Source organism: Haliotis cracherodii, unplaced genomic scaffold (assembly GCF_022045235.1).
Source record: "Haliotis cracherodii isolate W230 unplaced genomic scaffold, xgHalCrac1.p SCAF_23, whole genome shotgun sequence".
Taxonomy (NCBI): domain Eukaryota; kingdom Metazoa; phylum Mollusca; class Gastropoda; order Lepetellida; family Haliotidae; genus Haliotis; species Haliotis cracherodii.
Window position 1 is genome coordinate 9,174,852 of NW_027266279.1, and position 13,543 is coordinate 9,188,394.

Genomic DNA, 13,543 nt, shown 5'->3' on the forward strand with positions numbered 1-13,543 from the left:
CCTCGGTCCCTACATTCCCCTCTACATAACAAAATATTAGTTACATCCTAACAGGGGGCGGCGGGGTAGCCTAGTGGTTAGGCTAGTGTTCGTTCGTCACGCCGAAGACCCGGGTTCGATTCCCCACATGGGTACAATATGTGAAGCCCAATTTAGGTGTCCTCCGCCGCGATATTGCTGGAATATTGATAAAAGCGGCGTAAAACAATACCCGCTCGCTCGCCACATCTTAACAAATACTGTCCAATTAACCCACATTAACTGAGAAACTATTCAACGTCTTAACTCAATCTGTGCATATCCATTCAAATTGAAGTCAGACTCTGTACCAAACTGCCGAGAAGTTGTTGTTTTTTCAATTTTCCAATCGTAAATTCCCCTTTATGCCGTGCAATGTGCCATCAGCTACCCGTGATGATCCGGGATAGAATTGGTCTTCAGCAACCTATGCTTGCCGTAAAAGGTGACTATGCTCGTCGTAAGTGGCGACTAACGGGATCGGGTGGTCAGGCTCGCTGACTTGGTTGATGCATGTCATCGATCCCAATTCCGTGGATCGATGCTCATGATATCAATCACTGGAGTGTCTGGTCCAGACTAGATTATTTTCAGACCGCCGTCATACAGCTGGAATATTGCTGAGTGCAGCGTTAAACAATAAGCCAAAACCAAAAAAACATCAGCTACAGCCTGTGGTATCTACATTTCTCGAGTGCTTTAGGAAAGTAAATTTAATTCACATTCAAAGAGACACTTTGCTTACAACTAACCTCCCAATCAAGGCGTTAACAGCCAATGCCTGGCTAAGAAAATCCAGAAACGGACATTCAGATACATTTGATAACACACCCTTACTCCCTGGCACTTATGCCTTTTTAATGGAATTGTGTGTGACGGGTTCTACAGGAAGAGCGGGACATACTTAGCCTTTAACGAACACCTAGTAGCCTAATATATTATTTTTCTTTTACCCCCCATGAAATCTTTTTCGGCAGATATTGGAGACTGACTATTCACTGGCGTTGACGTTTGTTAACTTATATTTTTACCACATGGAATCAATTGTCACACTGTTTGAGTGTTATTTAAGAGCGCCAGAGCTCCAGATAAGCAGCGTTTTTGAGTAATTTTTTTTTTATAAAACCCAATTACTTTCAATTACAGAAACGCAAGCATTTGATTAAAAAGTCAATGTATTAATATAGCTCGCTTAAATTACCAATGAAGCTTTTTCAGCATGCGTAAAAAGGAGCTAATTTCCGAAACGCAATTACGAGCTAATTTACTTTCCGAGTCAAGCATATTTATTAAGAACAGTTATGTACATCTTAAACATTATTTCATTCTTTTTAAATCTTAAAATGTTCACTAATTTTGGAAAAAAACCAATAGAGTGATGAATAGATGAGTAAAAAATATTGGTTACTCAATGAAAATGTAATAACCCAAATAAAATAGAAACCCCAGAGTAAAAACTCGATTGCTCAAAAAGTTATCTGGAAACACAATTACGAGCTTATTTACTTTCCGAGTCAAGCCCATTTATTAAGAACAGTTATATACATCTTAAATATTATTTCTTTTCTTTTTTAAATGATCTTAAAATGTTCACTAATTTTGGGGGAAAAACCAATAGAGTGATGAATAGATGAGTAAAAAATATTGGTTTCCCAATGAAAAATGTAATAACCCAATTAAAATAGAAACCCCAGAGTAAAAACTCGATTGCTCACAAAGTTATTTGGAGCGCTGGAGCACTGTTGCAAGACTCTGCATGTCCTGGGGGGCGCGGGTGGCCCAGTCGTATAAGGCTCCGCGATTCGCTATGCAGAGTTGCGTCCCTTGGGCACGCCAGAAACCTATGATTGTAGGTTCGAATCCAGGTTCGCCCCGATTATGTTTCTAGGTTTGTCAGCACCATACCCGTGGGTTTCACCGAAGTGGTAAACGCCTGAGACCTGCATCACTTCGGGCTTTCCTCCCACATTAAGCTGACACGCTGTGATATAACTGGAATTCTGTTTAAAGCGGCGTTAAACCCAACTCACTCACTCACTCAAACCTAACATCACTGACTGATGCTACAATATTCGTATGTTTATGATCTGATACGGTGAGATTGCCTGCTTAAGTACATTTAAACTGACTCAGGCAATATTAATTAAAAACTCCGTGTCCCTACTGTTTGTCTTCGTGATATTGAAATGCACCCGTGTGTTCTTTGACAAACATTAAATTTGTAAAGGGCTTGGGAATCGTCTTCTTATACAGCACGTTTGCATTTGCGTGACCGCTTAAATTGAATATGGGTTTCTGGTATAATCACGATTTGATAGTGATTCATAAACACATGCTCATGATATTGTCTGAATTGTACAATCGACTCTGTTTTTTTCAGATATTGGATATGGAAAGTGTTTTGTCTCTTTGTTCATATTCAACTCTGGCAAGAAGTACTTGAAGGATCTATGTTTAATCCCTTGTCGATCAACCCCAGGAGACTCCGAGTTGAGAGGCGTCTAAACTCATTTAGCGTATCCAGAGGGAGGCTCAGAGGGGTCCGCCCCACCCCCTTTTTGAAAACCAATTGTAGTATGTTGTAGTCAGTAAAATGATCTACAGAGAGTATTTTGATATTTTGGAACCCTCCCTTTTGAAAATGCTGGATCCGCCCTTGGAACTGAGACATTGTTCGGAGACAATGTTGATTGTCTGTCATCAGCGGCGGGGATCGTTGCTTATAATATTCAGGTATTGTCTGGTCAAGAAGGAAAGAAAAAAACTAAATTAAATTCGAAAACCGCTATTCGGGGAACGATTACGATTTCTAGGAGAGTAAGAGGGGGTCGTTTTACACGACCATATCCAGAGGTGAATTGGAGATCGGGCCGAATGAATCAGGAGAACACGTTCTACAAACATCGAATCAGTGCCGATCTTGTCCGTCCCTGGTGTCTAACGCAGCGTACAAGAATGTCCAAATACAGAAAATCGTGACTGAACCATTGAATATGAATATACATGAAATATGGAATATAAATGGAAGTTAACCCTCTCTTGATATTCCGTGATCAAGTTCCCCTGAGTCAGTGTGTACACACACACACACACACACAAATGACAGCCGTCCTCCGGGCGACACCCACATTGCCTCATTTGCATACTAGGTCAGAGCATAAATACAGGTGGGTTCTTCTCAGCAACCCATACCCCGGACTGCTCCCGTCAGGTGAGTCAGACATTGAGGCATTATGGGAACTGATTGAAATATTTAAGCCTTTTAAGCTTTCAGCTTGGTTTATATGTTGACGTTTATTTCGTTCGATAATATTTCGTTTATATGTTTCGATATTTGAGTCACAAATACGATCCTACTTACGTTTTTACTTTTTTTTTAAACAGAATCTTAGTTGACTAAGATTTTAGTTATTTGGCTCGTGGTGACAGAATTTATGTATTGGGTATCAATGATGCATTAGAAATTGCTTGCAACTGTTCATTTAAATATTTTCTTCCTATGTGACGCAAGTTTAATTTATTCACGCTTCCCTCCGTTATTTTTAAACATTTCAAAGGGTAATATTTTTGGTCATAATAATTTTGTCACTGTGCAGATATTAACATTTTAATAGGTTTTTTTTAATCATCTGCAAAACATGCAAGGCTTATCTGCGTCTGAAAGAACCGTGGTTATAGTTTTAATATAGTTCGATGCATAATGTAAGTTTATTACTTAAAGTGTGGCACGGTTTGCCTAGTCGTCTAAGGCGCCGCGATTCGCAGAGCAGAATTGCGCCCGTTGGGCACGAAAGAAACCTATGATTGTGTGTTCGAATCCCGGTTCGCCCCGATTATGTTTCTAGGTTTGTCGGCACGGTCGTGGGTTTCACCGAAGTGGTAAACGTCTGAGACCTGCATCACTTCGGGCTTTCCTCCCACATTAAGCTGACCCGCCGTGATATAACTGCAATACTGTTAAAAGCGGCGTTAAACACAACTCACTCACTCACTCATTGCCTAAAGTTGGGTTTTTTTGCATACCACATTGAATCTGACTGATTATCGACTCGTAGAACTTGTGTATTCATCGTTAGAAAAGTAGGTGGGAGATTGGTTACCTAGCGAAGCACTGAAACCTCCTGCGCATAGTTGGTCCCTTAGCAGTGCCGTTGACGTATTATGTTGCGTTCGAATCCCGTAATGTCGCCCCGAAACGTATGCTCGTAAAGTTCAACAGGTGAGGTGAGGTGAGGTGAGGTGAGTCCATTGGATACCATGGTGCACTTAACATGGATACTCAAAACAGACTCCGAGCCTACCAGGCCTTGTTATATCCCTTTAATGCCGAGCGCCAGGTAGGCTAAACACAAGTGCCATCTTTTAACATCTTTTGGTATGACGCGGCGAAGGGATCGAACCATCTAACGGCCATCACCTCCACCACTTTGGCTTTTCCTCTCTCCCATCAAACAGATAATAATCTTCATCGTCAACCTTCAAATGACGTAATGCTTCTCCTTCCGTCTGTAAAGTTAAGTGGTCGTGTTCGGACAGACGACCATTACAAAAAATCCTGCCCTGCCTTGCGGGTGCTACCGGTGGGGCTGGACACGATTACCCTTTTCGCGTGTCGTCACTGATTTCCAGTGATCCATTCATTTATTTGACACCGCTGTTTTGCCTTTTACGCCCAATGGAATCTGTATCGAGGGATAATCGAGACTGGTTGTTCTCTGTCGCTGACGTTTAATATACATTTGAAGATTGTGTATGTTTGACTGTTTCATAGTAATCAGATCTGACATTTATTCAAATTACAGCATAGTTCATGACAGGGATATTTATATTAAATGTTCACAAAATTACCGATTAATGATATTAGTTTGTTTGTTGTTTAACGCCGCACTCAGCAATATTTAAGCTATATGGCGGCGGTCTGTAAAATAATCGAGTCTGGACCAGACAATCCAGTGATTGACATCATGAGCATCGATCCACACAATTGGGATCGATGACATATATCAACCAAGTCAGCGAGCCTGACCTCCCGATCCCGTTAGTCGCCTTTTACGAGAAGCTTAGTCGCCTTTTACGGAAAGCATGGGTTGCTGAAGACCTATTCTACCCCGGATCTTCACGGGTCTAGTAATTAGGTTTGAATGACTTATTGTGTTATGAAGATGCAGACATCTCATCAAATGATAGATCACTCGCAAACACTAGTGATGATCCTTTCTTGAAAAAAATTAGTTAAAATTATATTGATAATATATAATCTAATTTTTATCATTTTAATTATGACCTTTTATGATTTTTGCAGATATTAATCATGCTTCCCAAGGTTGTTCTCTTGGTGTGTCTCCTCCCTCTGGCGTTCGGCCAAGATTCGAGCGAAGAAATGGGGGGTTACATGGGAGGAATGGAGGGTTACATGGGAGGAATGGGCGGAGACTCGGGAGAAAAGGAGAAGGGCATGGAAGAAATGTTCGAAAAGATGAAAGATTACATGGGGAAGAGAGAAAAGAAAGAGGAGCACTACGCAGGTGATGGTGACTGCAAGAGCAAAGAAGAAGCTGAGATGAAGAAATACGGCATGATGAAGAAGTTCCATGAGATGCAGAAGATGATGGAGATGAAGCAGAAGATGGAGATGAAGGAGAAGATGGAGAAGTTCAAGAAGTTCCACATGATGATGGAGAAGATGCAGAAGGAGAAGGAGGAGGCGGCAATGGAGCAGAAGAAGAAGATGTACGAGTTGTGGCAGAAGCACGAGGAGATGAAGAAGAAGAAGGCTAAGGAGGATGAGTTCAAGGAGCTCATCGAGTCCTTCCAGGAGCAGAAACACAAGTTTGCCTTCCAGCTCACGCACGCCTTCCTTCAGCTCTGTCAGTGTGGAGAGGTCAACGAACAGATGAACAAGTAAGTTTGATGATGATTGTTGTTGTTATTTATATTGTATTTTAATTTTTTAATTTTTTTTATCATCATCATCATCATCATCATCATCATCATCATTATTATTATTATTATTATTAGCATGATGATGATAACCATGTCTTTATCCCAGTATTACAGGTGAGGTGAGGTGAAATGGAGTTAACGTTATATAGCGACCTGCATGCAGGTGTGTGTGTGTGTGGCTGCTTGTACTAGTCAGGACTGATGCCGATTTATAGTGCTAGCTCACTGAGATACCATGCCGCAGTTTAACATGAATACTCAGACACGGTATACTGACTCCGAGCCGACCAGTCCTTTTTTTAGCCCCTTAATGCCGAGCGCCAGACAGGGTAACAACAGGTTCCATCTTTGAACGTCTTATGACGCGGCCGGGCATCGAACCCCGGACCTTCAGCTTTCCGGGCGGACGCTCTGCCACAAGACTACGGAGGCAGTCGCTCAAAAACGATAACTTGCAAGCGTCTGTTAAAGTTCCTTGTCATATTTAAGGAACTTTATAATTTAGCACTTACAAGTGGGCCTACCTACTTACTTATTCCCTACTTACTCGACAAGCATCCGGGATAAGAACACAGGACATGCAGAGTCTTGCAACAGTGAAACAAACAAGGAATGATTTTTCGAGGGTGATGTATTTGTTAAGGGTATCATAGTTGCACGTTGGACCTACTGTTTTGCGGTGTTCGGCGACTGTTTTACGCCTAGTGACCTTTTGATATAGTGTGTAATGTTATGTCAAATACACTTTCGTCTGCCAGGCAGTTTATTGTGGTCATTGTTTTACTATTTCAGGATGTTCATGGGCCTGAACACCAACAGCGACACAGACATGGTCGGAGGGATGGATGATGACATGAGGGGCGCAATGGAAGCTATGGAGACAGGAAACATGGGACATCTCGCAGAGAAGATCAGGAAGATGTCCCATGAACAGCAGAAGAAGCTCTTCATGGGTGGACTCATCAAGTCCATGTGTGGCGGGGCCAAGACCTACGTCATGCACGCCAAGAGATTCGAGGAGACCTACATGATGTCCAACAGAACGATGGAGACCACCACTATGCCTTAGTGAGTACTGGGGGCACATACCCACATCGCGTGAAACCCAAAAAGTTCGGGCTCCTATAATCCGGAAAACTTATCTTCCGGAATAGTGCTGCTAAGGAACCTTTTTGTTAAAAACCGTAATGTTATCCCTACCCACGATCCTTAAATCTGGACTTCTTTCTAAATCAGGACGGGGGTCACTTAAACGCTTTGGTCCGGATTATCGGGCTTTTGCTGTTAATGTCAGAATTGTGTCAGAATAATGTCACATTGTTATTGCGCGCGCACGCGTGCACGCACGCACACACACGCACACACACACACACACACACACACAAAATTTCTACAAAATTAAGTAAATAAAACTAAAAAAACAATCAAAATATAGTGTAATTGGTATCTGATATATAAGACAGATTACGCAGCCAAGGCGGTCGCGTGACATATTGTCTGCTTGACGCAGCGCATACATGTATAGACGGCGCGAGGACATTCGCCCTACGTTGGTCACCACGTCCAATAAAAACACTAACACTTTGCACTACTTGTTCATGGCAAGCAATCGTGTGTCAGATTATATACCGTTTGCATTTTGTATTTCAGATTGAGCACCTATGGACCAACAGCGAACACTGTCAAGCATTGCTCATGTAAAAAGGAATACTGTTTGTGTAATAAAAGATTTTGTAAAATGAGTTTTTTGTTGATATTCAATGTGTAGTGTCGTGTCCTGTTCTGAACTCCGGGGTGTGATACAAGTACGTACGCTTACTGAAAACCAGAGGTTGGTGTTCGTCGTGGCGGAATCACATTTTGGGAGCATAGTTCCGTGTGTGGTTATTCAGGGCATGATCACCCCTTTCGCGAACACCTGGTATCATCTCTGATTTTCAGTTCTCCATTCACAATATTTTCACCGCTGTTTTCCCCTTAAAGCCCATTCGAATATGTTTCGGTGGATAATCGAGACTGGTTATTCTGACAAAACACGACCGAACCAACAGTTCAGATCTGCAATATTTCTACATTGAGCAATCGTAACAGGATCCATATCAGAGCGAATCAGGCTGTTCCCATACACAGATTATTAAGAGGACGCAATATGTTCCTACTCCATGTAAGGGTCCGTGACCTCATCTGCAGGTGTTCCTCCCCCACTAGGTTCCGTGACGCCATCTCTAGTTGTTCCTCCCCTACCAGGGTCCGTCGCGCCATCTGTAGTTCTTCCCCCACCAGGGTCCGTGACGCCATCTGCAGGTGTTCCTCCCACACCAGGGTCCGTGACGCCATCTGTAGGTGTTCCTCCCCCACCAGGGTCCGTCGCGCCATCTATAGTTCTTCCCCCACCAGGGTCCGTGACGCCATCTGCAGGTGTTCCTCCCACACCAGGGTCCGTGACGCCATCTGTAGGTGTTCCTCCCCCACCAGGTTCCGTCACGCCATCTGCAGGTGTTCCTCTCCCACCAGGGTCCGTGACGCCCTCTGTAGGCGTTCCTCCCCTACCAGGTTCCGTCACGCCATCTGCAGGTGTTCCTCCCCCACCAGGGTCCGTGACGCCCTCTGTAGGCGTTCCTCCCCTACCAGGTTCCGTCACGCCATCTGTAGGTGTTCCTCCCCCACCTGGTTCCGTGACGCCATCTGCAAGTGTTCCTCCCCTACCAGGTTCCGTCACGCCATCTGTAGGTGTTCCTCCTCCATCAGGTTCCGTCACGCCATCTGCAGGTGTTCCTCCCCCACCAGGTTCCGTCACGCCATCTGCAGGTGTTCCTCCCGCACCAGGGTCTGTCACGTCATCTGCAGGTGTTCCTCGCCCACCAGGTTCTGTGACGCCATCTGAAGGTGTTCCTCCCCCACCAGGGTCCGTCACGCCATCTGCAGGTGTTCCTCCCCTACCAGGTTCCGTCACGCCATCTGCAGGTGTTCCTCCCGCACCAGGGTCCGTCACGCCATCTGAAGGTGTTCCTCCCCTACCAGGTTCCGTCACGCCATCTGAAGGTGTTCCTCGCCCACCAGGGTCCGTGACGCCATCTGTAGGTGTTCCTCCCCCACCAGGGTCCGTGACGCCATCTGCAAGTGTTCCTCCCCAACCAGGTTCCGTAACGCGATCTGCAGGTGTTCCTCCCGCACCAGGTTCCGTCACGCCATCTGTAGGTGTTCCTCCCGCACCAGGTTTCATCATGCCATCTGTAGGTGTTCCTCCCGCACCAGGCTCCATCACGCCATCTGTAGGTGTTCCTCCCGCACCAGGTTCCATCACGCCATCTGTAGGTGTTCCTCCCCTACCAGGTTCCGTCACGCCATCTGTAGGTGTTCCTCCCCCACCAGGTTCCGTCACGCCATCTGCAGGTGTTCCTCCCCCACCAGGTTCCGTCACGCCATCTGCAGGTGTTCCTCCCCCACCAGGTTCCGTGACGCCATCTGTAGGTGTTCCTCCCCCACCAGGTTCCGTGACGCCATCTGTAGGTGTTCCTCCCCCACCAGAGTCCGTCACGCCATCTGTAGGTGTTCCTCCCCCACCAGGGTCCGTGACGCCATATGTAGGTGTTCCTCCCCTACCAGGTTCCGTCACGCCATATGTAGGTGTTCCTCCCCTACCAGGTTCCGTCACGCCATCTGAAGGTGTTCCTCCCCCACCAGGGTCCGTCACGCCATCTGAAGGTGTTCCTCCCCTACCAGGGTCCGTCACGCCATCTGAAGGTGTTCCTCCCCCACCAGGGTCCTTGGCGCCATCTGAAGGTGTTCCTCCCCCACCCAAATAATAGCTGCCAAACATTTCAACTATAGGTACTTCATACCACGCTTGCCATAAGAAAATTATCTTCGTTTTCAAAATATCCTTAGGGGCAGACCTAAACAGGCTCTTTTTGCTTGTAATAAATACAAGGGGTGGTCGGGTAGCCTAGTGGTTAAAGCGTTCGCTCGTCAAGCCGAAGATCCGGGTTCGATTCCCGACATGGGTGCAATGTGTGAAGCCCATTTCTGGTGTCCCCCGCCGTGATATTGCTGGAATATTACTAAAAGCGGCGTAAAACCTCACTCACTCGCTCACTGTAATATTACAAGACGTAAGAACCTCAACGAACTGTGCCAGGAGAAATGACACTGTCATTGAATCAAGACTTAATTCAGTTTTGGAAACATGCCTTTGAATTTTGTTCGCATAATTTAAATAGTCCTTATAAAACACAGGTTTAAGTCTCAAAATCATCTCTTAAATGCAAGAAACAAAATTATTATTAATTACTCCAGTAAACCACACATAACTGAAACCAAGCTTATGAAACACGTTTTCGCTTCTAATAATACAATGATTAGATCGCTGGGGTCATATATTTACTTGAATTGGGTCGATGTTTCTGCTGGTGTTTTGTTCTTATGAGGTTAGCAGCAAATATCAATAATACTGCGTCAACTACAACAGAAATATTTGTCACGAGACACTGCAACTGCTTCTTCGGTGTTGCAAAACGAACATATTTCTCAAACGATTTTCTTTACTTTACGTGCAAGTCTCATGGGTAAAACAGCTTTGCAGACTTGGATGGATCGTAACACCGTTAATGCAAATATTGTATTCAAAACATCGAACGCGACGCGTAAATAAAGTTTATTTACTTTTGTCAATTTCAAAAGCTGAAACGAAACTACAGCGGATGAGGGGCCTTTATGCTGAGCGACTCCTTATATGATGGTGTTTGAGGAGATGTCCTCCAAATACATGCTTCGTCACACAAGAGGATCACGGATGACCCAGTCGTCTAAGGCGCCGCGATTTGCTGTGCAGAGTTGCGTCCCTTGGGTTCGAATCCCGGTTCGCCCCGATTATGTTTCTAGGTTTGTCAGCACCATACCCGAGCACGTGGGTTTCACCGAAGTGGTAAACGTCTGAGACCTGCATCACTTCGGGCTTTCCTCCCACATTAAGCTGACACGCCGTGATATAACTGGAATACTGTTAAAAGCGGCGTTAAACACAACTCACTCACTCACTCATCACACAACAAGCCCGCTCCTCCGTGAGCACCCGAGCAACCAAGCATCCGTTCACAATTTCGTATTGTACATCCTACTGGCTACATATTGATGAAAAAAACTTATATTATTCGTGTTCAGGATACGTGCACTTTAAAAACAGCAGAATCTCTGCACTTGCAAACAGCAGACGTAATTCAAACTTAACTTATCGTTTTTAAGTCTTTGAAAGGCATTTAGAAGTGATACACATGAGAAAGAGAATGTATGGATGTCAACGTCTTTATTATGTGCAACACAATGTTTCGGAGTATACGTTGAAGGAGTAAGCATACACTCCGATACGTTGTGTTCCTCATAGGAAAAAAGTTGACATCCATAAATTATCTTCCTAATCGTTTTTAGTTTCAACAATATCAGTACAGTCACTGGATATTCTGGTCTATCACTTGTTTGTCTGGTTTGTTTACACACCACTGGCTGCAAGCAACAAACAAACACTTTTGCATGCAAAAAATATAATATTCAGTTCGGTTCTGTCCAGGAGCCTGGGTGGCCCAGTCGTCTGAGGCAATGCAGAGTTGCGTCCCTTGGGAAGGCCAGACACCTATGGTCGTGGGTTCGAATCCCGGTTCGCCCCGATTATGTTATGTGTTGTCAGCATCATACCCGTGCTCGTGGGTTTCACCAAAGTATTTAACGTCTGAGAACTGCATCACTTCAGGCTTTCCTCCCACATTAAGCTGACACGCCGTGATATAACTGGAATAAGCGGCATCAAACCCAACTCACTCAGTTCAGTTCAGTCCAGCCGAACACGTCCGCCTTTACCTAGGCTTATGATCTTGTTAGAGAAGCTGTAAGCGGGTTAAGGGACAGCTTTAATTACAAGCTGTTATACATGAAAAGTTATTTGTTTCTCATTCACAAAGGAATTACTATATCCTTGAGTAATATGTTTATGATTTTAACTAACGATAGTTTCGATCGGGGTCGATGTCATGTGATGACAGTTCAACTTGTCATACAAGGGATGCCATCGTGTCTCTGTCAATTCTTTATCCACACAGAATGTGGATGTTAAACGGTACTTTGGTATACGCACATATTGTTTGTTTGTTTGTTTGTTTGTTTGTTTGTTGTTTCACGCCAAACAGCAATATTCCAGCAATATGACGGCTGTCTGTAAAAAATCGAATCTGGACTAGACAATCCAGTGAATAACATATTGAGGATCGATCCACGCAGTTGGGATACGATTGCGTCAACCAAGTCAGTGAACCTGACCACCCGATACCGTCAGACGCCTCTTTCGACAAGCATAGTCGCCTTTTACGGCAAGCATGGGTTGCTGGAGACCTATTCTACCCCGGATCTTCACGGGCCACACGCACATGTTGTCTCGTATCTTGTTTGAGGTGATCCCTTCGTGGTGCATAGCGTCCGCCCGGAGAGCGGAAGGTCGGTTGTTCGAGACCCGGTCACGCTGTATCAAAACCCACATGAGATGGTACTTATTGTTACCCTGCCGTGCGTCGGCATTAAGAGATAAAATAAGGACTGGTCGGCTAATAATGCAATTATCTTGAACGTAGTGATAAAGTTCATTTCACACACACACAGACCCCCCCCCACCTCCACCCCCATCCGTCCCCCCACCGACCCCCACCCCCACCTCTTGTGAAGGTATGTCTTTCAAGCACACCACAGTTAAATCATTTCTTCACCTCCTCTGTATACAGTGTACTATAACGTACTTCCACATGTCTGTACAAGAACGTAAATACTTCCATTTTCTGAACAACTCCCACCGCTCAACTGCTGTAGGCGATTTGAGTAGCCCTCAATGTAGTCAGTGCAAACACTTCACTTTCTGCAGCATTGATGAGCTGTTCCTTACATCTAAGTGTGCACACAGCAGCTATATGCAATATACCTCTGCAAACATTGCTTCAGTATCTGCATCACTGATGAGGTGACAAGTTCCAACAACCGGCGGGTTTATCAACAAACTCACGTCGAGGACAATACATGTAAAATTGTTCTTCCAAAGGGATTATACACAAAACATTATGTGTTTGTCGACGCCTTGGTGTGTGGCCTCTATAACGTATGTTTGCAGGACTTGGTCTCCGGGTGCAAAAGAAGGAATGAGGACACTGTCTATACATTTTGATACCAAAGAAAACGACTCATGGTTTGACACACATTCAACAGGTCACTTCGGAAGGCTCCGGAAAGTGCTGATCGTAAGATCGGACGGTTCGGTAATATGGTTGACAGCGTATCCTCGTAGCCCGTGGTTCTTTGCTCACAATATCGATCACTGGGTTGACTGGTTTAGACTCGAGTGTGGTGTCAAACAACAAACAAGACACTTCTTAAGGGCGACCGTGGGAGCGTTTTTTTACTCTCTGGCAACAGGACACATTAATCAGGGTCTGTAACAATGGGGTCCCGGTAGGCAACGTTCAGCAACGAGACGGGTACGGAAGCCAAATCAGACAAGATGTACATACCCATCTGTAAATTAATTTTAGTCAGCTACCATTTTGAGCACGCG

The 13,543-nt window shown here is 44.7% G+C and overlaps 2 protein-coding genes across 2 annotated transcripts; one reads left to right on the top strand and one right to left on the bottom strand.

Moving 5' to 3' along the window:
• The first annotated feature begins 3,132 nt into the window (after nt 1-3,132).
• On the top strand, nt 3,133-7,700 carry LOC139471806 (golgin subfamily A member 6-like protein 7). Its single transcript, XM_071254296.1, has 4 exons — nt 3,133-3,229; nt 5,321-5,919; nt 6,754-7,029; nt 7,612-7,700. Coding segments are annotated over exons 2-4 (867 nt in total). The 5' UTR covers nt 3,133-3,229; nt 5,321-5,329; the 3' UTR covers nt 7,613-7,700.
• Nucleotides 7,701-8,116: 416 nt separating this feature from the next.
• LOC139471979 (pro-resilin-like) lies at nt 8,117-9,781 on the bottom strand. The gene has a single exon (XM_071254486.1). It carries the CDS (start codon nt 9,779-9,781, stop codon nt 8,117-8,119), a length of 1,665 nt encoding a protein of 554 aa, XP_071110587.1.
• Nucleotides 9,782-13,543: the final 3,762 nt, after the last annotated feature.